The 27500-nt window shown below is 44.8% G+C and overlaps 2 protein-coding genes across 4 annotated transcripts in view; one reads left to right on the forward strand and one right to left on the reverse strand.

Moving 5' to 3' along the window:
- tm9sf2 (transmembrane 9 superfamily member 2) overlaps positions 1-8875 on the reverse strand; it is a 23738-nt gene extending 14863 nt beyond the window's left edge. Inside the window, exons 1-6 of the mRNA XM_064311249.1 lie at positions 8515-8875; positions 6859-6926; positions 4926-5019; positions 3604-3731; positions 1007-1136; positions 61-185 (exon numbers count right to left, since the gene is read on the reverse strand). Coding sequence (XP_064167319.1) covers positions 61-185; positions 1007-1136; positions 3604-3731; positions 4926-5019; positions 6859-6926; positions 8515-8676 — 707 coding nt within the window. The 5' untranslated portion in view covers positions 8677-8875. The remainder of the gene's footprint in view (positions 1-60; positions 186-1006; positions 1137-3603; positions 3732-4925; positions 5020-6858; positions 6927-8514) is intronic.
- Positions 8876-12602: 3727 nt separating this feature from the next.
- On the forward strand, positions 12603-15267 carry LOC135240987 (G-protein coupled receptor 183-like). Of its 3 annotated transcripts, XM_064311072.1 has the most exons (3): positions 12642-12719; positions 13355-13447; positions 13754-15267. In XM_064311072.1, exons 2-3 carry the CDS (start codon positions 13422-13424, stop codon positions 14769-14771), a joined length of 1044 nt encoding a protein of 347 aa, XP_064167142.1. In that variant the 5' UTR covers positions 12642-12719; positions 13355-13421; the 3' UTR covers positions 14772-15267. The 3 variants fall into 3 exon arrangements, with proteins under 3 accessions (XP_064167144.1, XP_064167142.1, XP_064167143.1); XM_064311074.1 differs by lacking the exon at positions 13355-13447 and having other exon boundaries at positions 12603-12719; XM_064311073.1 differs by lacking the exon at positions 12642-12719 and having other exon boundaries at positions 13042-13447.
- The last annotated feature ends 12233 nt before the right edge of the window (positions 15268-27500 follow it).

Below are 27500 nucleotides of genomic sequence, written 5' to 3' on the forward strand. Positions count from 1 at the left end.
GTGATGGTTAGTATGAACAGGATCGTTCGTTTGGTTGAACCTGGTGATGGCTAACCCCACCTTTTGGGCTCCATCTTGGCGGCGACCAGCCTGGCACCTGCGGCTTCGTTCTCCACATTGTGGTAGTAGATGGTGATGTCCACGTGGTTGAAGATGTAGAAGGTGTCTTTGTCATTGAACTCAGCCTGGAAGGAAAGGAGAGCAATCATTCCAGTCATTTAACGCTATCAAAAGTGTAGCACAGTGGGTAAGGAACTGGTCTTGTAACCGAAAGGTCATAGGTTTGATTCCTGGGTAGCAAGGTACTTAACCTGCATTGCTTCAGTATATATCCAGCTGTATAAATGGATGCAATGTTAATGCTATGTAAGAGTTGTGTAAGTCGCTCTGGATAAGAGCATCCACTAAATGATTTTAATGAATAATGACAAAAGAGGGTGAACAGGACTCAGCTATGCAGGCACACCCCAATAACACCGACGTGATGCCGGTCCTGCTTGCTTGTCTGTCTGCTAATGAACTCACTCAAGTAATCGTGATTTTGTAACACTGGTGCAGCCACACCCACCACAGGTCACACAGCTGGGAGAAAGATCAGTGCCCCTGTCAGGGCACGGGACGGTCTCACAACCTGTTTAATGGGCAGCAAGTGATCCCCTATCAGCACCCCAGAGACTGGACGACCCAGAACCCAGGGTGTGTCATGAGGCAAATCGATGGCCAGGACAAGATCTTTTTTACTCAAGGTAAAAAACAAACAAAAAAAAAAAGAAACCCACAGGCACCCCTGGATCAGGCAGGAACCTGGATAAGACCAAGACCTGCACTACGGACTGAAAGAAAGCATCACATGTGTATATAACAGGGGATGATGGGATGAATGCGGCAGACCAGACACAGGAAATGCGGGAGGTGTGTGATGCACCCGCACACTGAGCTCTGATGAGGTAACAAAGCAAAATTACTCCTAAAGTTAAAAAAAAAAGCTGGTTGGCGGAAAACTGACATTGACAACGCAGGCATCCTGTGGCCGACCCGCCTCCGTCACGTAGCATCCAATAGGAAAGCCAGGATTGCAGAACTTCTGTCCGTCCTCCACATCGTAGCACCAGGTCACAGGCATGTTATCCACAATCCTGCACACACAGAAGGAGAGAGTTAGCGGATGACAAACTGCAGTTTGTCATTCAGGAGAACAGTCACAGAACACGGGTTAGCGGTCTCATCAAGTCCATGGAACACAGAGAAACGGTTAGCGCAGCAGTTCGTCCAATTCACACAGAGGAACACAGAGAAACGGTTAGCGTCTCATTCACAGGAACACAGAGAGAACGGTTAGCGTCTCATTCAGGAACACACAGAGAAACGGTTAGCGTCTCTCAGGAACAAGAACGTTCGTCCATTCAGGAACACAGAGAAACGGTTAGCGGTCTCATTCAGGAACACAGAGAAACGGTTAGCGGTCTCATTCAGGAACACAGAGAAACGGTTAGCGCTCTCATTCAGGAACACAGAGAAACGGTTAGCGCTCTCATTCAGGAACACAAGTAAGGAAAGTTCTCTAAATTCCCCGTCATATGTGGTTACGCTGTTATGAGGTTTTTGGAGAGCAGACAGTGTAGGAGGGAAGAGGACATGAAAGAAATGATGCAGGCTCGGGGGAGGAGGAGGAGGGGGTGACGGAGGGTGGGGGGTATGGTTTACATACATGATCAGCAGTGTGAGACCCTCAGATGACCATGCCGACCATGTTATTGGTCAATAAAACCTCCACGTTTACCTGGCCTTACGGGAAGAACAGGGACAACAGGATGTGCATTTCTTCACACTGAACATGTTCAGCCTTGGATACGCTATCACAGCTCGACACCCACAAACCCGCAAAGGCCACCACCAGCACCCACACTCTCTTCCTGTGTCACACACTCACACAAGCACACCAAACTATGCACAAACAGGTGTGCATGTACCTACAGCACAACTACGCACATGCTTAAAAGCATGCACCCCACATGCACATGCACATACATACACACATACACGCACGCACACGCACGCACACACACACACACACACACACACGCACAGCCGGCGTGTGGCTCATCTGTGGGGAGCCAGCTGGCTGTGGAGTCCCCAGGAGACCAGCGCTGCCCCCCCCCCTCCCCGCGGGGCGCGTTTCAGAGCCGAGCCCCCCCCCTCTGCTCCGACTCACAGGCCTGCCCAGACCCCGTCCTGACAGACGCCCACGGCCCCCCCCCCACCCCCCCGTGCCCACGCTTAAATTAAGTGTTCCTGAAGAGCTCTCGCTGTTACAGTAAGCCGCTGAACGCGCTGATACATCTGACAGGCCGCCGCACGCGAGCCGGGTGTCTGCACGCGAGTGGGGAGGTCGCCAGGGCGGAACGGCCTGAAGACCAGAGCCTTTCTACTGCAGGGAAGGCAGGTCCACAGACCTGCTCTGTTTCGGCAGGCTCACAGACCTGCTCTGTTTCTGCTGCTCCACAGACCTGCTGTGTTTCTGCTGCTCCACAGACCTGCTCTGTTGCTGCAGGCTCACAGACCTGCTCTGTTTCTGCTGCTCCACAGACCTGCTCTGTTTCTGCCTGGGTGGCACAGACCTGCTGTGTTGGGCAGCTCCACAGACCTGCTCTGACGAGCTCACACAGACTGCTACAGGTTTCTCTGCGGAGCTCCACAGACCTGCTCTGTTTCTGCTGCTCCACAGACCTGCTGTGTTTCTGCTGCTCCACAGACCTGCTCTGTTTCTGCAGGCTCACAGACCTGCTTTGTTTCTGCTGCTCCACAGACCTGCTCTGTTTCTGCTGCTCCACAGACCTGCTGTGTTTCTGCTGCTCCACAGACCTGCTCTGTTTCTGCTGCTCCACAGACCTGCTCTGTTTCTGCTGACCGACAGACCTGCTCTGTTTCAGCAGGTTCACACCCCTCCTGTTGCCCTGCCCCTCCTACTGCCCCGCCCCTCCCAGTGCCCAGGAGGAACAGACCATGTGCACAGCGTAACCGTGTCGACAGCCTGCCTGATTTCAGCGTTGTCTACAGCACGATTCCCCTGCAGCAGGGTGCAGGTCTGCTTGCCACAGTACAGACGCACAGTCGGGTCACAGAGACAATCACGCCCTGGCTCACTGACAAACTGGCTCCCTTTCAACCAGTCAAATCAGCTATCCCAGCATGCACCTGACCTGGCCCTTCTACAAAACAACCCTTCGAACATTCTGACAAAAGCAAAGCAAGGACAAGGCTTGTCAGGACGGCCTTCAAAACTTGCACTGTATTCATACTCTATAAATGCCCCAGACCATTACATTAATCCTTGTGATTTTCACTTCAATTCTTGGGCGTCCTCTAGTGGTAAAAGGCGTGAATGACAGAATGCTGCCGTTGTGCATTTTCTGAAAATTCACTCACAGATATGAGCTCCACTCACTCTCAGATATGAGCTCCACTCACTCACAGATATGAGCTCCACTCACTCACAGATATGAGCTCCTCACTCACAGATATGAGCTCCTCACTCACAGATATGAGCTCCACTCACTCACAGATATGAGCTCCTCACTCACAGATCTATTCCGTTTTCCTCACCAGTGATGCTGGTAGTTGAGCAGCATTCCCTTCTTCAGGAAGCCCAGCTTGACCTTGTCGTCGTTGTTCGCTGCGTCGTACGTCTTTGTGCACACGTGCTTGCACTCCTCCTTCTTTTTGAACTCAAACTGCAGAAGAAAATGCATCTCAGTTTTTACAAGTCCAGCAACAGGCACATCCAGAAAAACCTTGTGGATATTAATATGGGACAGTAAATCAGCTTCACATCATCATTATTTCAATAATAATGACTTAAATCATTGTTTTTAATAATGCACTGTGCACTGAAGACAGACACCCAGTGATTTCATGTGCTTCCGTGGAAACTGTACTGGAGCTGGGTGACAGATGACACACATGGAGTCTTGGTTTTGGCCAGTTTTTAAAACTGATGTCATATTTTAAAAAATGATGATGTTAGAACAGAAAAGCAGCACTTCAGCAAGTACAACATGAATGGCAGACGGCAACAGTGCTTAGTCTACTGGGGAAGACGACATGGAGAATTCTGTACAGTAGATCAGTCTGAACAAACCAATAGAATCGAAGTCTTTCACACGTGTTTCAGTTCACAGAGACATAAGGTACAAAAAAGCGCTTTTGTTTCAGAGCCAAAGGTTTGGGCCGAAATTTCGAGACTGTCGAAATGCATCTCGAAGGCCTGGGAGTAGCTGCAGTAGCCAAGAGTGATATCATCTCTCTCTCTCTCTCTTTCTCTCTCTCTTTCCCTCTCCCTCTCCCTCCATTTTTCCACATGCCAGTGCTTATGAGCTGCTGCCAGGATCCCGTATGGAAGGGGCACAGATGGCGCTAGCTGGGTGAAGGTCTACCTCCAGCCTGTGGGACACACCAGTGCCCCGAGCGCCAGAGCTTTAGAGAGGGGCTGTTACCCCACAGCCCCAAATCCTACAGATTCTGGGGTTTCCATGAGACCATGAAGACTTTTAGATACACAGCGGTCCTACTGAGCCAGGGCTGAAACAGGACACATTCACTGCTTTCCGAATCAATGACGGACAAAATCACAGACACGCGGTGTCCTTGGGTTGAAGGGCACAGCACCATCATCAACTGAAGAGATATACTCATACATAAATATCAGGCATTTGTTATCGTTATTCTTCTGTCGTTATTCTTGGTTCCGTTTGACTTCGTTTTGTACAGAGAGCAAAGGAGGTGGACAGAAAAACACTTGAAGAAAAAGACACCTTTTATCCCCAAGACTTCACATCATGAACAGCCTGTAGGACTTGCACACCAATGTGTACACAGTAAACCATACAGCGAAGGAAAACCAGTCTCAGTGCTGTGTTCATACATACCTTGTATGGGGACGGTTCAATTCGTTCACCAAACAGAACCTGACCCAAATTTTCAGAGGGGCGCTTCTCTGACTCTATAGAGCAGAAATCAAACCTACAAAAAAGAGAGAGAGAGAGAGAAAGGTTTTAATTTCAATAAGCCACATTTTCAGAAACCAACCAGCAGAATTTCAGGCATGGACTGAACAGCTGATGTCACTTCCTGTTTAACTCTTGATGTGCAAACACAGGAAGAGTGGCTCTGTCCAGTGGTGAAGAATGAGAAGTGATATGCCTTCAGGGAATGACTTTTTTCCCTCTCTCCCCTTCTCTCTATGGCTGCTCTCGCACCTCAGCACCCCCCCCCCTCCCAAACAGCTCCCGCGCCCCCCCCCCCTGCCCTTTCTAACAAACAGAAAAAGGTCACATTCCTGAGGAGTGACTTCCACGCACGCTTCACGCTGAGTCGTCACTTTGCATTTCCAAAAACCTTCTGTCACGTTCTCATCCCCCCTCCGAATGCGGGATGCGCGTGAGGGGAACCTTCCCATGATGCCACCCTGCGGCTCGCGTTCACGCACCAGCGGTTTACCCACAAGTCACTGCTGTGAGCTCCTCCATTCGCTCAGAGCTATGAGAACACAAGCTTCTTCATTACATTACATATTACATTACAGGCATTTGGCAGACGCTCTTATCCAGAGCGACGTACAACAAAGTGTATAACCATAACCAGGAACAAGTATGACGAAAACCCTAGAGAGAAGTGCAAGTCCAAGTCCAAATGCAGGGAACAACCGCATAGTTCAACTTGGACCCTGAAGGTTAAACTGATTAACACTAACACAACGAGAATGGCAACAACGCAGTCTATGGAAAAAATACAAGCAGTAGCAGGAGTGGATCCACATTCATGAAGCCGACACAGAACAGACTGATAACAGAATATTAGACTTATGTAGATTGCATGCTTTCCAAAATCCTGTATTGCTCACCACATTATATTAACATTATTCCTCCATTGGGAACCGTATACCACAAGTGTATGCCATGTACAGACACAGGTCTTAAAATGGAAATACTGAATTTGCCGGATATGTCCCTTTTCAGCAAAGTGATATATAACCACTGCTAACTTGCTTTAGATACAAACAATATTTCCTGAATCGATAATAATTACAGGTTTGTCTGTACACTGGAACAGATACATGGCAGGCCCAGCACACTGACTCTTAAATCAGGCGTCTTCACCGTATCTCCGTAAGTGCTGCCAGAGGAGTGTCGCTGTTCGCAGGTTTAGATCGTTACTGAGCTACTAGATCTACTGAGGCGACGAAATCTGAAAATAGAAAACCGTAGCAGAGCGTGGAGGGGTGGGGTGGGGGGGTGGGTGGTGTGCGGGGCGGGGGGGGTGGGTGGTGTTAAACCCCAGCACTAACCCCCATGCGTGCACATGCCACTCATCACACCACAGCATGTAAAGCAGCGTTTATAAAAAATCGTGAACACCCAGCATGATCACGCAAGTCAAATCAAACACAGCTGAAAAAGAGCAACGTGCACGCTAACAAAAATAAATAACAAAAACTCCGGAAAACTGCAAATATTTTGAGTACAGAAATGTCAAATCATGCTGCCAGTGATGTTTTATTTCATTTTGAGTACAGAGGTTTCAACTGGTAAAGGGTGAACACTCAATAGGCACATGTACTGATCACTAGGTGTCCATGCAGTACACCAAACATACAGTCCTTCAGTTCCAGCCCTGACATTATCAATGTTTAGGTAGACACAAGCAATGCTTTTTTCAATACAAACACAATTTAACCCATTCATTTTGGCGACCACTTCAACTTTGTGAAAAAAAAAAAAAACATTTTTAAAATTTTAGTGAAACCAGTGAACCTGAGCAGTGTTGCTGACATGGTGTGCTACAGTATGCAGGTTTACTCACGCTGTGTATTCGTAAGGCAGAACCGACTCCACAGAATCCAACCTGTTCACAAACAGCTCGATTTCAGACTTCATGGAGAGAGAAAAAGAGAGCAGGAATCAAAACGATGCATACGGTCGCAGCGAAGCCATTTCAGTAGCTAGGCAGCATTTCCCTGTTCACCCCTCATGACTTCTAGCCTACATCTAACTCAAAAGGCCGCTATATGCATCACATCCATTCCTTTGCCTCCAGAGCGTAGACTGTGGCCAGAAAAGTGATTTTCATTACTTTCTAAGAGTTAACCACTCAAAATGTCATGTCAATCTTTGCTACAAACTAGAGCAGAAATGCTTATAAATGCAATTATGGGAGCCAAAGGAATTCATTCAGCAATGGCTCAAACTGAATGACAGATCCCCAGTTTACACAGAAAATCTACTGAATGCAATGTTCTAAACAATTCTGAATTTTTAAAAAAGCATACCAAAGTTACCATCTAAAACAGATTTTTTTTTTTTAATTAGGCCTATGTAAGGTAATTTACAAGATACAGGGAAAACAACGTTGTCTTATTAATAAACACTCTTCAATCTGACGTTAATTCTTCGACGTCAATAATAGGTTTAATAATTATTACTACAAATACTTTTGTAATACTAATTGCTAATTATTTTTCATCTGTAATATTACAAATTATTTGTGATTTACAGGTAAATAAGGTAAGCAGTGCAGATTTGAATGTAAGCTGAAGTCACATCATATAATCAAATCATATATTGTGTAAACGGTGTCTTGTCCTACGGAACATCCAGCTGTAAGTCAAGAAAAAAGCAACCTTTTCCCACTTCATTCCCAAACTAAATGGGGCATGAAATCAAATTGGGTTCTTGAGCAGGATATCAACCCGGGGATGTCAGTCCACATACGGGTCTTTAGGGGGTGTGAGTAGCGTACATGTCAGCTAAAACACATTTGACAGCGCAGGCCTGCAGACGGTGTCCCCCAGTTGAAGGACTGCTAGCCAGCTAATCAAACAGAACAGACCCAGCCAATAGCCTATAGTTCAGCAAACCATCTACCGACATTTGCACTTCGGAAAATCCAGAAATCTGTGATAAAAAACGAACTTGCCAGCTGTCTTTATGATGTAAATCTAGCAAGAACGCTAGCCAATATCCATCCAAGACTAACAGCTAAATTATCTACATTGTCATTACGGAAAGTCACCCACCAAGCTACCCACCATTCTTACAAAACTTAATAACACAAAATGATATTACTCATTTTGTGGGCTAGCTAGCCTAGCCCAACGTGAACGTAGTTGCTCACCGGCAGACTATTTAGTTTTAGCTTATCAGCAATCGGATATGGAAATTCGGCGATCATTATCGTCTAGAAAGCTATCTATATAACACTGTACGAGAAGCGGTCAATAAAAAAATGACAAGCTTGTCAGCTATCTAACCGTCTGTAATATCACATCAGCTGACATAGCTAATGGAAGCTTGCTTCTGCTCATTTGAACATCACCGATAGGCTACTGCGACCAGTTTTCAGGCCTGGGTGTTTTTAGCTAGCAGTGTTAGCTAGCTAGCCAAACAACCAGGGAAAACGAGCAGTACAACCAACTCGCACGCAGCAGCCCACTGTGATTATTTTGGGGGGAATAATTACCCTGCAATCCGGCACTTCTTGTTCTTTTCCAGCTTCATTTTTCTCACAGAAGCTGACAGGAGCCAAACCCGGAAGATAGAAACTTAAGGCTGTCTGTAAGCCTCCAAAAAGAAGTAACGTTAAGACCCTCCAAAGAGTGAGCATATTGTATAAGGCCCGCATTTCTCTCTTCTTTCGTCAGAGTAATGTTGTGACACGATATTTAAAAAGAAATCTAAATAAATATATATGTCACTCCGAATACATTTAGCCAGATAGCTAGGCTAGCTGTTTTCTCAGGTTACTTAGGGACCCGTCCGTAACATTAACCCACTTTGCAGCCCCGAACGAGACACGTCATCAGCTACTTCATGGTCACTTTGAGTAGAGGATTGTGGGACACTGGAGGAGAGGCGATTTGCAGGACAAGTCTCTGACAAAACCAGTGCTAGATTCTCACGAAACATTTACATATTCGCCTTATTCACCCATAAATAAATGAGCTATTTTTGTATTTCCCGAAAACGATTCTGAGTAGAAACTGTACAACTATTATATAATAATAATAATAATAATAATGGTGTGAAGTCTGTATAGAAGATACAGAATTTGCTAAATCGTTTTTAGTTTATAAAGTGTCTATGTCCTTTAGTGTATAAAATGTCACAATTTGTAACCAGTATTTTATTTTATTTTTTCGTTTACCTAATTTGGAATGTCAAATCATATTTTGAGGCTGCACACACTGAATTTGAAATCCTGTCATCACCTATTTCACTCCCCGCCGCTCAGCCACCTTGATATGCAGTCAGTGGTGCTGGGGTACTTTACTTCTGAAACTCTGTCACCCTGGGTGGTAAAGCTACAGCGCCAAAGCTTCTGAAACTCTGCATGCCGGGGTGATAAAGTTTCTGAAACTCTACATCGCTGGGTGCTAAAGCTACAGCGCTAGAGCCAGTTAGCACTTGCTGCTCTGCGGAGTTTGCACTGTCAGGATGTGATTCTTGACAATGAAGTGTGTCACTACGCTGATAACAAGTACTTTTAGTAGGACAGGGCTGCCTCCAAGAGTCCTGAACCAACAGCAATCTGAAGCTAGTGGAGGGAATCAAATAGAGGACAAAGACGTGAGTTGAAGTAGGTTGGGGGGGGGGGGGGGGGGGGGGTTAGGGTCCGGGATTTGTGTATTTGAGATTATATCCGAATCCTGGAATAAACCTCATCACTAAAAATGGGTTTAGTAGGCTGTGAATTCTTTAATTCTTTAATTCTTTATATATTTTCTGGGCCAATAGGATGTTTTTCCAGTGAAGAAGAGGATCTCATAAAGAGTTTCAAAGCTATATGAATCAGGGAGGGTGATGGTGTAGTACAGAACTATCCAGAACAATAATTATTGTTTAAGAGATGAAAGTTTAGCCTGTGGGCCGATTTTACATTTTCTACTTGAACCTCTTTCATAGACAATGATGTTCTGGTTTTGATCAGACCATAGAGCCCATCCGTGCACTAGAGAAGTGATGTTACGAAAAGCCCCGCAACAACATATATTTTAATTTATTCAAAGGTAATTTAACAGCATTTTGATGCAGGCACACGAAGTCAGACTAACGTTAGGTTACAATCCTCTCCTCTGCGTCTATGTAAAAAGCAGCAAAAAAGTAATGTCGCTAAAAAGGACATAGGCTATCCTTCTGGAGCAGAGAAAAGAAAGAAGAAAACAGAAGCTAACGTTAGTTAGCTAGTTAGTTAACAGCATAGCCTAGGTAGCATATCTTGTCTTGTTTTAGGAAAGTTAACGTTTGATTAAACATCCTTGAAAAGCCTTGAAATCTTAATCCACCTAGTTGTATGTATAATAGCAAGCTAGCTAACTAGCTAGCTAGAGAAATTCCGATTTTAACGGGGGGAATCTAGCTAATGTGTTTGATTAAAACTAGATAAATTTCGATTTTAACTGGTAGATAGCTAGCTATTCATAGTTGATTTGAAATAAAAGCAAGCTAACGTTTTCGTGTTTGTATACTGAGCTTGATGCTGATAACAGCAGAACATTTTTTAACACTAGCATTTTGTGATTATTGGTAAAATATTCCACTATCAATCTGGCTTAATTAGCTAGTTATAGATTAAAGTTTTTTTCTTCTGTGTAAAAATAACTTGTTGCTGGGTATTTCTGTAATGAAAATAAGCTTCTGTTCCATAAACTTGGTACTGATAACAGCCTAACATTATTTACAGTACCATTTTGGGGTCTTTGCTTTTATATTCCAATATCATTATGCCTTAATTAGCTAGGTATAGATTAAGAGTTGTTGTTTTAAGTGTACAAATTGCTTGCTGCAGAGTATAACGATTTATGTTGGTAAAATAAACTCATTCTATTCCATCAACTATGTACTCATACTGTATGATGTAAGCAACACAGCTACAACTAATAAAATTGATAATGGGTGTGTTAGATTTACAGTAGGTGTGTGAATGATCAAGCATTGACAATAGTCAATAGTATTGACGGCGCGGAGGCAGTGGGGGGGCCCCAAATCAAATTCTGCTTAGAGCCACATAAAGGCTTGAGCCAGCCCTGCCCCCCGGTGCTGACATTTCCATGAGGTCTGAATCAAACAGAATTTAACTGCCAATATAAATAGTAAAGGCACACTGCTTTTCCAAAAAAACCCCCATGTATAATGAGTCATTGCATTTTCAGTGTAAACTACCATGAGTAAATTTTAGAATCAAGAAGTACAACAATATCTGAGCCACAAAAAGACTGACCTTTGGCCAGTCCCCTGCTGTTATTATTAATAAAGAAACGCAGCCTCGTCATCAGTCTACTGTGGTATGCTAATGACAAGCATCTTAGTTGACAGTTCACATTTATGTTTTAAGCATTTAGCATTTAACTCTTTCATCCTGCCTGACTTACACACATAACATTTTAAAAAACAATCCATACAGCTGGATATTCACTGATATAATGCAGGTTTAGTATTTTGTTCAAGGGTACAACAGCTGAAAATCAATGTTACAACCTCTAAATTGCAAGTCCATTTCCCTATAACCACTATGCAACACAGCTGCAAAATACATTTTTAAAAATTCAGCTTTGATATGAACGAAAGATGCTGTTTCTGTGAAATAAAACATGGTAATGATGATGATTCCTTCAGTGATTGGATTACTTGTGGGGTCACGTGCTGAATCCAAATCTTGAAGACAAGTGTGAAAGGAAGGTCATCTAAAAATTCATGCCCATTTGGAAAAAAACAGCATACTTCAGCGTACCTGAAGTATGATTATATGAACTTCATACAGCAGGTAAGCTGAAGCATGCTGTAGTATGCTTCACGGGTATTTTTTTTACATGGGTGGGTAAATAACAGGGCACACAGTGGAGAGAGGAACATTTCAAAATGGCGACTTCCGAACACCTGTGATCAGCTTTACTGCCACTATTTTACAATGCAAACAATACTGACAACAGATTATTCAGAAACTGTCATTTATAGTCTCTCTAAAGCAGTGGTTCTCAACCTTTTTGCCCCCAAGGCCCCCCGTGTCCATGGAAATATTCCAGGATCCCCCCTCCGCCTCCCCCCCCACTCTGATAGACACAGATTTTATTCAGCTGTTAAATATAAAGTTTTCTGTGATTCTCTGTTTGTCAGCTGAACAGAGATATCAGTACCCTTATGCAAAACAGTAAACACTCCAAGTCATATTAAAAATATATATTGTCATAAAATCATCAATCAAGCAACAGCAAACCAAAAAGTGAAATTAAGAAAACAACAAGGAAGGAAAACAACAGTTGGTACAAGAGTATTGTCAAAAACTACTTATAACACAAAAAGGGCAGCTATTTTTTAAACTAGCAGTAGTTTACCTTACATTTATATTTAGGGAATGAAAATTATTTTCAGTATTATCTAGAAGTCAATGAGGACTTGTTCAAATCGGGAGAAAGTGTTTCATACTTAGAGGTATGTTGTTCAGAGAATAAGTTAGGCTATCTGTTACTGAGAATAGATTTGAATATAGGGAGGTTTATTTAAGGGTAACATTTATGTGGTCACCCGTGCACTTTGAGACAGATCAGGTGTGAAATTTGAGTCCCACCTTCAGTGTTCAATACCACATCCTCTCTGAGCGCCTGAGGCGACGGTCGCTGAAGAGCACAGGCATGCTTGCTGGATGGTGAAAAGGAGATAATTCAACACCGAGTAAGTGCTGAAAACACGCCAAACCGTTTATGAATTTATGTGTCTGAGTGAAAGTGCTAGGAGTGGAAAAATAAATCTGACAGTGCTTCTGAGGACATTTTTTCATCTACAGTTTAATTGCGGGACAGGATCAGTGTAGCCGCTGTTCAGCTGAACAGTGAAAATGTGCTCATCAGCACCGTTGGGTTTGAGTGAGAATGTATTTGCACTTTCTGGTGGGATTAATCATTAACGTTTTGTTTACCATTTTCTTCCAACAATAAATACTGTGATGCAAAAAGGACATTTTGGCTCTTAGAAAGAACGTGTTTGATCCTTTAACAGTTCTTTAATTTAAAAAAGGTAAGAATACTTGTCAAAGCAAGTCATAATAATATTAATACCTTGAAAGGGAGATACGTTGCTACCAAACAGGAAAATAATTGTGATGTGATTTGCCTTTCATATGTCATTCGATGTAAAAGCTTCACATTAAAGAATTATCTGTACTGGGGTGCATGAAGATAATGACTGATGTTCTTAGTCTTAATGCACACTGTAGTAACACTGTTCAGGCAAGATCAGTCACTTTGAACATTAATGTCCTGGAGCACAGAATATTCTAGCAGTACCATAATTGCTATTTTAACCCTTAGTTTCAAAGCACTTACATGGGAGTGACAAGAGCTTGAACACCTTTTGGGGATTGCCTGAGATAGCGTGATGGTGTCGGAGACATCTACGAACAGGTACTCCCATATTAATGATATATGCACTATAACCAACAACAGCATCATATAGTACAGCCCACTGTAAATTAACAGGCTATATAGTATATGCGAGAAAGAAGTCTGCACTGGTCAAAAGGGGAAATTGCCACAGGATAACACAAGTACTACATTTTTAAAAACTACTTCAATGTGCCATGTTCTAGTACTTTATTTAAGCATTATACAGTATGGTGAATAGCAGTTTGTAAGGTTAAATCATAAGCAAGAAGAAAACGCAATGTTTGCCTAAGTGACATGAGTCGGAATCTCTGATCTTTCCCTCAGTGAATTGACTGTGAGCGTTGCAATGGACCCGAATGCCAGCGCCGTCAACCAGAACTGCAGTGTGTACGAGCACACGGAGACGGCCCGGGTCCTGTTCCCCCTCTTCTACATCCTGGTCTTCCTCTTCAGCGTCTCCGGGAACAGCCTGGTGCTCTACGTGGCCTGGCACAAGCAGCAGAAGTTCAACTCCACGTCGCTGTACCTGGTGAACCTGGCGCTGTCCGATGCCCTGTTCGCGCTGGCGCTGCCCGGCAGGATCGCCTACTACGTCCGCGGGTTCGACTGGCCCTTCGGCGACGTGGCCTGCCGGCTCACGGCCATGGTGTTCTACGCCAACACCTACGCCAGCATCGCCTTCATGACCTGCGTCAGCCTGGACCGCTACCTGGCCATGGTGCACCCGCACCGGCTGCGGTGCGCACGGGAGCCGCGGGTGGTGCGCGGGGTCTGCGCCCTGGCGTGGACGCTGGTGCTGCTGGCCAACGCGCCCCTGCTGTTCCGCAGCATGCTGGAGAAGGTCGGGGGCAAGCGGGCCTGCATGGAGTACTTCAGCCTGGAGGGCTCGCCGGCGCTGCTGCGCCTCGTGCTCCTGGCCTGCGCGGTCAGCTACGGCGTCCCGCTGGCGCTAATCCTGGGCTGCTACACGAGCATCCGGTGCAAGCTGTCGCGGGCGGCCAGGCAGAACCCCGTGATGGGCCACTCGGGGCGCGGTCACCGGGCCAACGGCATCATCCTGGTGATCCTGGCGGCGTTCGTGGGGTGCTTCAGCCCCTACCACATCACCGTGGCGCAGTTCGCCGCGCGGCAGCTGCTCCGCCCGCCGTCCTGCCGCGAGGTGAAGGCCTTCAAGATGGCCCTGCAGGTCACCGTCTCCCTGATGAACCTCAACTGCTGCCTGGACCCCGTCATCTACTTCTTCGCCATCAAGACCTACAAGAAGAGGGTGGTGCGCCTGCTCAGGGGCTGCCAGCTCGCGTCCGGGCTGTCCTCGGCCGAGCACAGCAGCAGCAACACCTGAGGGGCCAGGGCTGGAGCCCGCAGTCAGACGAAACTGGGGGCCTAAACCAGGGCCTGTGACTGACATCACAGCCACCACCACCTTCAGATGATTCTGATTGGCTGATGTCAGTCTCCATGGATGCGGGCCTGTGAGGTCATGCTTCCAGAGGATCGCGAAGATCGAACTCTGAACATCAGTACCTGAACATCACATTTATTTCTTTAACATGCAAATACTTTTTATTCTATTTCACATTTACAACAAGTACAAGTTACAGAGCAGATTGAAGCATTTTACATTACCCTTTCCTATATGATATTCCTGATATTGGAACTGTATGTATAACAAGTATAGTTTTATGTGGAATCACAGATGATGGTTCCATTCATATGTGCCATCTAGTTAAAGATCTGACTGTATAAACATCAACATACTTTCATGTCTCATGGCACATACGGTAAATTCATTATAACGGTGTTTTTCAAAGCATGTGTATATGTTAAGAATGTAATAAAGGCACATTTGATGAAATATTAAATCTGGTTTCAATTAGCAGCCACCTGGCTGCTCGAAGCACAAGGTCATGGAACCAGCTTTATTGAATAATGCAGAGTGTTATTTATGCCAGAGTCAGAGTGGGTTTGAAACAGTGCCAAGGTGAAGACACCACACACAGTAGAACCTGAACACCACTGCATTAAAACCACAGTTTTTCCGATGCGCTTCCAATGGAATTAATTGAGCAAAAACCTAATGTGTCATTAATCCTCGGATTAAAATGTTTTTGTATTGATTTTTAAGAATTTTGTCCTGGACACAATAACGTCTGTGGGCCTCTGCCTCATTGATGCGGCGGGTGTAGCTCGGCTAGTTAGGGTCACCGATGCGCGGTAAGGCAAAGGCCATGTAGCGGGTTACCGTGACAACACTCCCTGGCGAAGACGGAAAATAACATCGTTGCTAGGGGTGATGCCACCTCACCTAGACAGCTGAACAGGATGTCTCTGCACAGAGAGGCGAGGACGGCCATGCCATCTGAAGCCAGCACTTCCCGTGAGCACTGAAGCCACCAGCCACGAACCACACTGGCGCTGATAAGACTAGACACCCACGCACACGGGGTACAAGTGCCCAAGCTTGATAACACTAATCGCCCCGTTCATCGAATTTCTGAATACATTACATTACATTACATTCATTTGGCAGACGCTTTTATCCAAAGCGACGTACAAAAAAGTGCATTTACATGATCGTAGACAACTGCTGAACACGGGTTCAGTAAGGTACAATTACTTATTTTGTACAGCTATTTCGAGCCGAGAACAATGAACACTATTCTGGTCTAACATCTGCAAAGCCAACTAGGCAGAAGAATAAGCTACAGTATTAGGACAAATACAAATTACCAAGAAGTGCAGGGATGGGGCAACATGTAACAAGTGACAGGAAAGGGTTTTTTTTTTATTTTTCTTTTTTTAATACAGCGTGGTGCGGTTATTCTAGGTATAGTCTGAAGAGATGAGTCTTCAGGCCACGGCGGAAGATGGATAGTGAGGGGGAGGTTCGGAGAGGGACGGGGAGTTCGTTCCACCACTGGGGAGCTAGGGTGGAGAAGCTCTGTGATCCCTTTGGGCGGGTGGGAGGGGTTACAAGGCGCTCTGCTGCCGCAGAGCGGAGTGGTCGAGCAGGCACATAGAATTGAGTCATGTCCTGCAAGTAGATGGGGGCTGTCCTGTTGGCGGCAGTGTAGGCAAGGGTCAGGGCTTTGAACCGGATCCTGGCAGCGACCGGTAGCCAGTGAAGTGATCGCAGCAGAGGAGTGACGTGGGAGAATTTGGGGAGGTTGTAGATGAGTCGGGCAGCGGCATTCTGAATCATCTGTAGTGGCTGCATGGCACAAGCTGGCAGGTTTGCAAGGAGAGAGTTGCAGTAATCAAGGCGAAAGGTCACCGTAGCCTGGACGAGCAGCTGGGTGGAGTGCATCGTCAGGTATGGTCGAATCCTCCTGATGTTGTACAGGAGGAATCTGCAGGACCGTGATGTTGCCTTGATGTGCTCCTTGAGGTCCAGTTGGTCATCTAGGACCACCCCCAAGCTCTTGGCAGAGTGAGAGGCAGTCACTGTGGTGCCATCAACCGTGATTGAGAGTTCACGAAGCAAGGAGGTCTTGCACAGGAAGAAGAGCAGCTCAGTTTTGTTGAGGTTGAGCTTCAGATGGTGGCTGGCCATCCAGGTGGAGATGTCAGCCAGGCAGGAAGAGATCTTATCATTGACCTGTGTGGCCGAGGGGGGGAAAGAAAAGAAGAGTTGTGTGTTATCTGCATAACAATGATAGGAAAAGCCATGTGAATTAATGACTGAACCAAGAGATCTGGTGTATAAGGAGAACAGCAGAGGACCCAGTACAGATCCCTGCGGCACTCCCGTAACAAGTGGATGAGAAGCAGAGGCAGACCCCTTCCAGGTGACCTGGTAGGTCCTATCTGCAAGATAGGAAGCGAACCAAGACAGGGCAGTCCCGGTAATTCCCATCCCAGCCAAGGTGGAGAGGAGTATTTTATGGTTGACCGTGTCAAAAGCTGCAGACAGGTCAAGAAGGATCAGGACAGAGGAAAGGCGTGAGGCTCTTGCAGTGGCAAGTGCCTCCGTCACAGCTAGGAGTGCAGTCTCTGTTGAGTGCCTGGATCGGAAGCCAGACTGGTGAGGGTCTAGCAGGTTGTTCTGATGGAGAAAAGAGGTTAATTGTTTAAGAACTGCTCGTTCAAGGGTTTTGGACAGAAAGGGTAGAAGGGATAAGGGGTCGATAATTTGTTACATCGGAGGGGTCTAAGGTTGGTTTTTTGAGTAGTGGGGTAACACAAGCCATCTTAAAAACAGAGGGAACATGACCAGAGGAGAGAGAGGAATTAACAATGGAAGACAGATAGGGAAGGAGCTCGCTGGAGATGGACTGGAGAACTTTAGATGGGATGGGGTCAAGTGGACAGGTGGTTGCGCAATGAGAGGTGATGAGTTGTAATACATCGGAGTCCTCCATCATTTCAAAGGAGGTCAGTGTGGCTGTGGGTTTGTCCCGGGGGGTTGGGGGGCTCACTGGATGGGCGAAGGAGTTCCGGATTGTAGCCACCTTTCCTTCAAAGGCGGCCAGAAAGTCATCTGCGGAGAGGGAAGAGGGAGGTGGGGGTGGAGGAGGAATAAGGAGGGAAGAGAAGGTGGAGAATAGTTTACGTGGATTAGAGACACATGCACTGATCTTGGATTGGAAAAAAGAGGCTTTCGCAGACATGAGGGCAGATGTGAAAGTCGCCAGCAGGGTATGGTATGCGGTCAGGTCATCAGAGGATCGGGATTTTCTCCAATTCCTTTCTGCAGCCCGCAGTGATGTTCTGCTGGAGCGTAGTGACTCGGTCAGCCATGGGCAGGGGGGTGAGGAGCGTGCTGGTTTGGAGATAAGAGGACAAAGTGAGTCGAGGAACTGAGAGAGGCAGGAGTTGAGGGTGGAGGTGGCAAGATCAACTGGCAGGTTAGAGAAAGACGCAGGAGGGGGCAGTGTAGACAGAGCAGTGGAGACGAGGGAGGATTGTGACAGAGTAGGGAGATTTCTCCTGAAAGTTACTGTGGGTGAGCTATTGGATGAATTGAGGGGGAGTAAATAGGAGAGGGAGAAAGAAAGAAGTGGTCCGAGACATGGAGGGGAGTCACTGAATACTCACAGACCGACACATCACTGGACCTGTACAAACTAAAGGGGTCAATCAGAGGTTGTTCTGTTGTCTTGACATCAGCAAGAATATAGACAGAGACTGTTTTAAAAAATTGCCTTCAATCCTTCACTAAATAGACACATGAGAAACATGCTTTACCAATCAAGGTAAATTCCTTCAATTTTCCCAGTCAAGCAAGTTCATTCAGTGACTTGCCTGCAACCAATGTAGTACTACAAGATCACTATGTAACACTACTAGAGAAATGTGTATAACTATTTGTCATACGAATAGCAATCTGCTAACACACAGCGTAAATTTTGTTTTTCCCCTTTCCCTGGGGCACTGCCAACTCAGGAAGACTGATATTGCTTTTACTTGAAAATATTCATTTGTCAATCACGAAATTAGTCATTTCTTTTATGAAAATCAACCCTCTTTTCCCCTGCCAAGTCACCGGGGTCTGGCTGGTAGTGGAGTAATGTTTTCAGTCATTTCAATGAGATTAATGTGCAAAAAACCAAATGTCAGTTCCTCAGAAGGGAAACCTTGTCAATCTCCCTTCACATGAACGTGCACTGCAAACGTCCTGGCAATCGAGTCATTACTTTTCAAGACATGTTTGGCCTGATGGTGGAACTACAGGAAAGGTCAGAGTCACCAAATGTAATAGGTTTCTTCCTCTTGGGAAAATGATCTGGCACTGCACATTTCATGGCAATCTGGCCATCACTTATCCAGATTGGTCTATTATGGACATTTGGATGGACAGACATCACTACATAATCTCCTAGCTGGAGGTAATGAAGTGCAGGTTTTTATTGAGCTTGAAAGTGTTGTAAAAAAACAATCAATCAGATTCTTTTAATTCTCTAAAAACCCAAAAATGAGTACTATCCAAAGCTCCACTCAGTATGACACGGAACATGTGATTTACTAACACTGTTTTTATACCTTATAATTCTACATAGTTAAACTAATGAATTAAAATGCTGAACACCCACCCTAAATTGGACTTCAATTATCTGCATCCACAGATGAGTTCACACGCGAACCCCACTGCCGATTTGGGAGCGCAGGCGTCCCAAGTTCTCCTCTAAAACGTGGCGTCGCCACCTGCTTCCTGTTTACACCGAGTCAAACGTTAACTGTAAGGTGCTCTTGAGCACCGGTATTATTAACTTGGAATTTTTTTTGTTGTGAGAAGGGCACCATCACTTTGTTCTGTTGTTTTGGCGTGAAAGACCTAAAGGTTTGTAACGTGAGTAAAGTAAGGAAAGTTCTCTAAATTCCCCGTCGTACGCGGTTACGCTGTTATGAGGTTTTTGGAGAGCAGACAGTGTAGGAGGGAAGAGGACTTGAAAGAAATGATGCAGGCTCGGGGGAGGGGGGAGGTGCCTGGGGGGTGGGGGGGGATGCTAGTTTACATACATGATAAAAATCAGTCACCGTCGTCTCGTCTACCTCAGTTTCCTGCCCTGCTTCCGCACAAACATCACCTGTAGGCCGGAACACCTTGCGGTTCGTTTCGCTTGTTCCGCTCGTTCGAAGCACCAACCTAATCTCAGCGAGCGAGACGCGTGCAGCGAGACGTGTTTCCAAGTACAGGCCTTCAGGCGTGCGTCCCCAAGCACCGTGCTCTCAGACTTCGGAGTTAACAGTAACTGCCACCACACGTTTGCCCTTGTGGTTACAGTTCAGGGGAGTTCTAGGCATGTCAGGCGAGAGAACATAGCGTGGCATGTCTAAAACTCGGCCTACACAAGGTGATGATCACAACTGTGGCCAAACTCAGGCAGAAGAATGCATCACATTGACAGAGCTTGGCCATGGCCTTCAGCACTCATTAGAAAGCGCAGGCTCCTTATTGGAGATGAGACTTCGGTCTCTGTGATGTCACAAAGACTGTTCTGCCTCTGTGACATCATTCTTGGCATATCATCCATGGCAGAAGATTACAGCCCACTTCTTCCAGCAACAAACTCAGTGACACAATATTTTCTTTTCGTATAGGATCATAGTACATAGTACATCATAGTGGTAGGTAAAAATCCCCACTCTGGTTGAAGGTCAGATTTTGCTTGCGTGAAATGCAAGTCATGATCATTACTATATGCTGGATTCCAGTTGATGGCCACACGTTTCCTGCAAAACCCAGTAAAGATAGAAACAGGTCAGCCCTACCTCAGATTATATCGAATTTTTGAGTTTGTTTCACGTTGAGGTGAAGTTTTGAGGTGAATCACGTTGCATTCTGAAATGATTCTCCTCCAAACCACTTCAGTGTCTAATGATGTGTCCTCTGCTTTCATTCAGTAGCCATGGAGAGAGACAGAGGCATTGTCAAATTGTGGAAAATTAACTCACATCACAAACAGACACGAGCATAAAATCAACTTCTGTACACCTAAATTCCACAAACACACACCCATATTAGTTAAAACGGTCTCCTTCACTTGAACTTTTACATTTTGAGAAACACAAATCTGACATTTATGCATAAGGAAATCATGCCTCAAGTGGTTTTACATACTTGAGAAAGATAACATCTCCACACTTTTTATGGTTTTGCTTGGAAAACGATACTTCTTACCCATTTTCAGAGCACAGCGTCACTATGTCCCACGCATGCCAAAGCAAATCACAACTCTTCAGGGCAAACGAGTCACATACAGCAAGCAGCCTGTTGAGAAAATTCCCCGGTCAGTCATTCTGGAGAGTACTGGCCTACAGATTATGACATCATCTCTCACCATGGTTACACGGTTAAAGGTCACCCAAGGTGACCCATGCAGTCGGGACCTCTCACAGTTCTTGTCGCAGGAAAAGAAGCCTCTGTATCTGATTCAGATTGTACATACAGTAGCCTGAGAACATCGCACTGCGATCGCGTTGACCGAGGGCACGCCGACTGCTATGCTCACCACTGAGTTTCAGTCGAAAGTCTTCAGTCCTTCATTCAGTCTCACTAGTTTCAATGGCTTGGGGACTTATAGACTCTTGGGGCATACCAACCATATCAACAGCATCACAAAAGACAAACTGTATTTGTCTTTAGCAGTAACAACTCTTTTTCCTTCAATCATAGGCGGTTTTACCATAGGACATAGGTAGGCAATTGCTTGGGGCCTCGTCCGCCAAAGGGGCCTCGTGAATTTGTGTTTCCTTTTTTAATTTTTATTTATTTATTTATAAAACATTTTTCCTTTCTTGTCACTCCAAACGAATGATAATCTGTAATAGATGAAAAATAAATATAACTACATGCAAATGTGGGCCTATCCAATTAAATATCTATATTTGCCAATATTTATTATCACCCACATTTCACATTTAATGGACTATTCCACCTTGACCTTCCTGCATTTGCGCCTAATCAATGACGTAGAAATTCGTGTTGCCATCATACGTTACCATTAAGCGTTTTCAAAGTGGATTTGAGAAGAGAAAGAGGAAGGAAGATGCCCAGTTTAAGGAAAGTTTGCCTAAACTGACGAAATTCTTTAATAAAACAGCCAGAGACTCCACGACGGAGGAGCAACAATAAAGCCGGGCACCCACCGCACGCGTCGCGTATGCGTCGCGTAAACAGCAGGGCGAAGCAGCACGGCGCGACGCGTAGGGTGTCTCCACTGGTTCCGTTTGTGTCGCGCAAAGGCTTGCGTAAAAGCTATATATTCCTAGTAGCTCTCGCAGTCTACAGTGGGATTACATCGTGTATTTCATGTTTGTTCAGGACTGTTGATTATGGGTTAAGTGAATACTTTGGCGAGAGACCTTTTTCAGTTTGTTAATTTGGTAATATTTCGTTAACTTGTAAATTCGTGAGAAAGTAAACGCTTTCAAGAATTACCATAAACTTAAATCGCAACGTAGCCTGCATAACAATCAATCTCAAACTGTATTAATTTATTTGCTTGGTTAACAAGCGTGCCAATTTCATGAAGAATATGTAATGATCATAATAATAATAAATAATCCGTAATCAACCATTGGGAATTCCCGTGTTGTCTTGTCATTCGCGTCAAAACATTTATAGGATCAGATTTAGTAAAATCAGCTAATAATGAAAAAGACAGTAACAGTTTAATCTTGAAGGGATATGAACACCACAACGCCATGAACACCGGAAGCTTTGAAGTACAAGTGCGATAGGCTACGTCTTTCTGTGGTGTATTTTCAAATTTACCCCACCCCCTCCGCAAAATAAGACAGCGAAACTAAGTTTGCCTTTTCCCCAGGTTCCAGTTATTTATTTATTTATTTTTACAAAACGAAAAGGCTTGTATTTTTTTTTTTTTTTTTTTGGTGCTTATAAAATATCTGGGAGGTAACTAGGGACACACCCCCAGTAATGTTTGCCTTTTCCCCAGGTTCCAGTTATTATTTATTTATTTTACAAAACGAAAAGGCTTGTATTTTTTTTTTTTTTTGGTGCTTATAAAATATCTGGGAGGTAACTAGGGACACACCCCCAGTAATGTTTGCCTTTTCCCCAGGTTCCAGTTATTTATTTATTTATTTTTACAAAACGAAAAGGCTTGTATTTTTTTTTTTTTTTTTGGTGCTTATAAAATATCTGGGAGGTAACTAGGGACACACCCCCAGTAATATAAGGATGAAATATAAATCAGAGCATGTATAACTAGCATTTTAGAGCATATTTCTGTGTATAAACAGGCCATCGTGACGCGCGACAAGCCGAAAAAATAGAACTGAAGCGAAAAACTACGCTTCAGTTCGCTTGTGTCGCGCGAGCTTCGCAGCCGGTACGCGACGCGTTCGCATCTGGTGGAGACGACGTCGCGAGCTGCCGTTGTAATAACAGTACTTCAACTACGCTTCAGTTACGCGCGTAGTGCGCTCGCGGTCAATACGCGTGCGGTGGGTGCCCGGCTTTACGCCGGGCACCCACCGCACGCGTAGCGTCCCACGCATGCCAAAGCATATCACAACTCTTCAGGGCAAACGAGTCACGTACAGCAAGCGGCCTGTTGAGAAAATTCCCCGGTCAGTCATTCCGGAGAGTACTGGCCTACAGATTATGACATCGTCTCTCACCATGGTTACACGGTTAAAGGTCACCCAAGGTGACCCATGCAGGCGGGACCTCTCACAGTTCTTGTCGCAGGAAAAGAAGCCCCTGTATCTGATTAAGATTGTACATACAGTAGCCTGAGAACACCGCAAAATAAGATAGTGACACTAACTTTGCCTTTCCCCCAGGTTCCAGTTTTTTTTTTTTTTTTTGCAAGGACAATACAAAAACGAAAAGGCTTGTATTTTTTAGCTGCTTATAAAATATCTGGGAGGGAACTAGGGACACCCCCCAGTAGCCTAATATAAGGATGAAATATAAATCAGAGCATGTATACCTAGCATTTTATAGCATATTTCTGTGTGTAAACAGGTCATCATGACGCGCGACAAGCAGAAAAATTGAACAGAAGCGAAAAACTACGATTCAGTTCGCTTGTGTCGCACAGGTCTCGCACCCGGTTCGCGCCGCGTTCGCAGCTGGTGGAGAGGACGTCGCCCGCTGCCGTTGTAATAACAGTACTTCAACTACGCTTCACTTACGCGCGTCGTGCGCGTGTCCGGCTTCAGCCTGTTGTGCACCCACCGCACCTACTACAACTTGTGTGTCTGCTGGTTGCGGTGAACCAGCTGCAGTGTGGGAGGAACGTGCCAGAGGCCACAGACAGACGGCAGTAGCCCACCACAAACCAGACACCCGCTCGGACCGGGACGCTTACCCGTAGAGAATAGTGGATGTTCAAATGCTTTATCAAAAAGCATGTACTATACTTTTGTCTTGAAAGAATTAAAGATTATATACTTATAATGTTTTTCTTGCCATATTGTCTTCTTCTAACTGACTGAAGGTCATTTGAAGTTCTTCAGTTAGAATTCTCATTTGGGTCTGTCCTTTAGTTCTGTGGCTTTGTTAACTGAAAAGAGCTGCCTCCAAATAGTTTTTGTTCACTAGCTATGATTGCGTTAAGCAAAATGGAGAAGGGCCTCACATTGGTCTTTGCCTGGGGCCTCCAGATCACTAAAACCCTGCCCAGGGCCTTCAATAACAGCTTTTGAGTCAAATGGCACAGAAGGACAAAAGATGATGGGTCTGCAAAAGGAGATGTGCCATCCAGACAGATAGAAAAAAGCTACTGCTTTACCATTTTTATTCCTATTACTGCTAGTTCAGTCATGGGTTGTTTAAAGCCACAAAATTAAAGCAGCCTATTTAACACATATTTAACACACACACAGTCAAATTTAATACAAAACTGTAGAAATGTAACAAACTATTCCATCAAATACAAGAGTAAAGTTCTTAAAATGGCCGCATTTTTTTCCCACTTTCAAAAGTCATAAACATTTCAGTATCATGATTATCCTCCGTTTCCCAGTGCACATGCATCTCAGACATTCCACTGCACCTGCAGAGTTACTGCAAAGGAAACAGACCCTGCATTTCTTTCTTTATGCTGCAAATCAACCTGACTTGCAAGAGTTGCAGCGCACACCAAAGCTACAAGGGTTTTTTGTATGTAAATGTTGTGGTGACGCAAAAAAAAAAAAAAAACGAAATAATATTTTTTTTAAACCCAGAAAGTGAACTGCCCCTTTATGTCTGGCGCTGGTTTAAGCCTTTAAGCATGACTTAAAACTTTTTGGTTTGTGGCCACAATGGAAATTAAATACATCTATTTCCTATGAGACTGTTCCATAATATTTCTTGTTATTGACAGGTCTTTCCCTCCCCTCCGACCCCCACCCCCAATGTAAGCACCCACATGTAAGCGTAAAACGTGGGTGCTTACATTAAGTTTCAATGCAAGACACATACAACACAGTCAAGGTTTACTAAAGCACTACAGCTTCCCATATCAAGATGTACAGTACAGTGTGTATTCACTGAAGAGATAAACAACAAACGACAAAAATTGTTACAAAAAGTCACAACTCCATAAAATTTGAAAATCAGTCTAAAATGCCCAAGATTAACACAAGAAGATGAAATTAAATAGTGTAAAATGTACACAAAGATTGTATGGCTCATATGTTTATTGTGTACATTATGCAGTGAGATAGAATATAATGTAATTTTCTGTTGGTGGAAAAACTGAAAACGTCAAACTGTTGAACAAAAATGTGTCCCAGTGGCATTAGTACCATCTAGTGGCACTCTACTGTAACAGCACCCGCAGAATAACACATGCGATAACAGTGTCAATTAAATAATGTTCTTTGCTGTATTTCTGGTTGTGCATTTGTAAAATTCAGGGCAGGGACTTCATTATTTGACAGCGTGTGAGAGTTTACTCCACAGCAGTGTTCCACTGTAATGTGTGCTGCACCAGTCTCTCTGAAGGCATAGACATGAAAAAGCTAAAGAACCAGTGCAGAATAGTGGTTAGGGCACTGGTCTTGTAACGCAAAGGCTGTCGATTCAGACAATACTGATGTTCCCTTGAGCAAAATACTTAACCTGAGCCACTTCAGTAAAAATCCAGCTGTACAAATTAAAACATTTTCAGCACCCCCAACTTCAGATGAACCTCCTTGAGTCAGCGACTTGGGGGAAGTTGGAGAGCTGCCCCCCCCCCCCCCCCCCCCCCAAAAACTGCTGTGAAGCAGGACTTCCCTCTACCCACCTGCTCCTCACCTCCCCTCCACCTCCTCCCCACCTCCTCCTCACTTCCTCAAGCAAACAGGAAAAAGGTCACCTCATAGACGCGCACAGCGGTAAGACAGTGGATGTGAAATCAGCCCGTGATCCTCTGGAGAAGCTCGGCGTACAGACCGCCAGCGCTTCAGAACAGAGCCAGGAACCCGTGGGCCAAGCGTTACTCAACCCGTGCTGGAAAGAGAAGCACAAAAGCAGAAGGGCAAGTCTGACGGATCAACTCCACAGCACCTCTTGCCTTAGAGACGATCAAAGCGCAAACTGAGTAAGAACTCAGGGATTACGCAAGCCTACAGCCGCACCGCGCGCGAGACTGAACCGGAGGACGCAGAAATCGGAACCGTTAAGCCGGGCACCCACCGCACGCGTATCGGCCGCGAGCGCACTACGCGCGTATTACGCGCGTAACTGAAGCGTAGTTGAAGTACTGTTATTACAACGGCAGCGGGCGACGTCGTCTCCACCAGATGCGAACGCGTCGCGTACCGGCTGCGAAGCTCGCGCGACACAAGCGAACTGAAGCGTAGTTTTTCGCTTCAGTTCTATTTTTTCGGCTTGTCGCGCGTCACGATGGCCTGTTTATACACAGAAATATGCTCTAAAATGCTAGGTATACATGCTCTGATTTATATTTCATCCTTATATTACTGGGGGTGTGTCCCTAGTTACCTCCCAGATATTTTATAAGCACCAAAAAAAATACAAGCCTTTTCGTTTTGTAAAAATAAATAAATAAATAACTGGAACCTGGGGAAAAGGCAAACTTAGTTTCGCTGTCTTATTTTGCGGAGGGGGTGGGGTAAATTTGAAAATACACCACAGAAAGACGTAGCCTATCGCACTTGTACTTCAAAGCTTCCGGTGTTCATGGCGTTGTGGTGTTCATATCTCTTCAAGATTAAACTGTTACTGTCTTTTTCATGATTAGCTGATTTTACTAAATATGATCCTATAAATGTTTTGACGTGAATGACAAGACAACACGGGAATTCCCAATGGTTGATTACGGATTATTTATTATTATTATGATCATTACATATTCTTCATGAAATTGGCACGCTTGTTAACCAAGCAAATAAATTAATACAGTTTGAGATTGGTTGCTATGCAGGCTACGTTGCGATTTAAGTTTATGGTAATTCTTGAAAGCGTTTACTTTCTCACGTATTTACAAGTTAACGAAATATTACCAAATTAACAAACTGAAAAAGGTCTCTCACCAAAGTATTCACTTAACCCATAATCAACAGTCCTGAACAAACATGAAATACACGATGTAATCCCACTGTAGACTGCGAGAGCTACTAGGAATATATAGCTTTTACGCAAGCCTTTGCGCGACACAAACGG

The sequence above is a fragment of the Anguilla rostrata genome, chromosome 15 (assembly GCF_018555375.3).
Source record: "Anguilla rostrata isolate EN2019 chromosome 15, ASM1855537v3, whole genome shotgun sequence".
NCBI lineage: Eukaryota > Metazoa > Chordata > Actinopteri > Anguilliformes > Anguillidae > Anguilla > Anguilla rostrata.

Excerpts from the sequence above, each read along its gene's own strand:
- LOC135240987 (XM_064311072.1), top strand. The coding sequence starts at position 13,422 with ATGGTGTCGGAGACATCTACGAACAG. Across the intron at positions 13,448-13,753 it reads TCGGAGACATCTACGAACAG|TGAATTGACTGTGAGCGTTG; the intron begins GTACTCCCATAT and ends TCTTTCCCTCAG.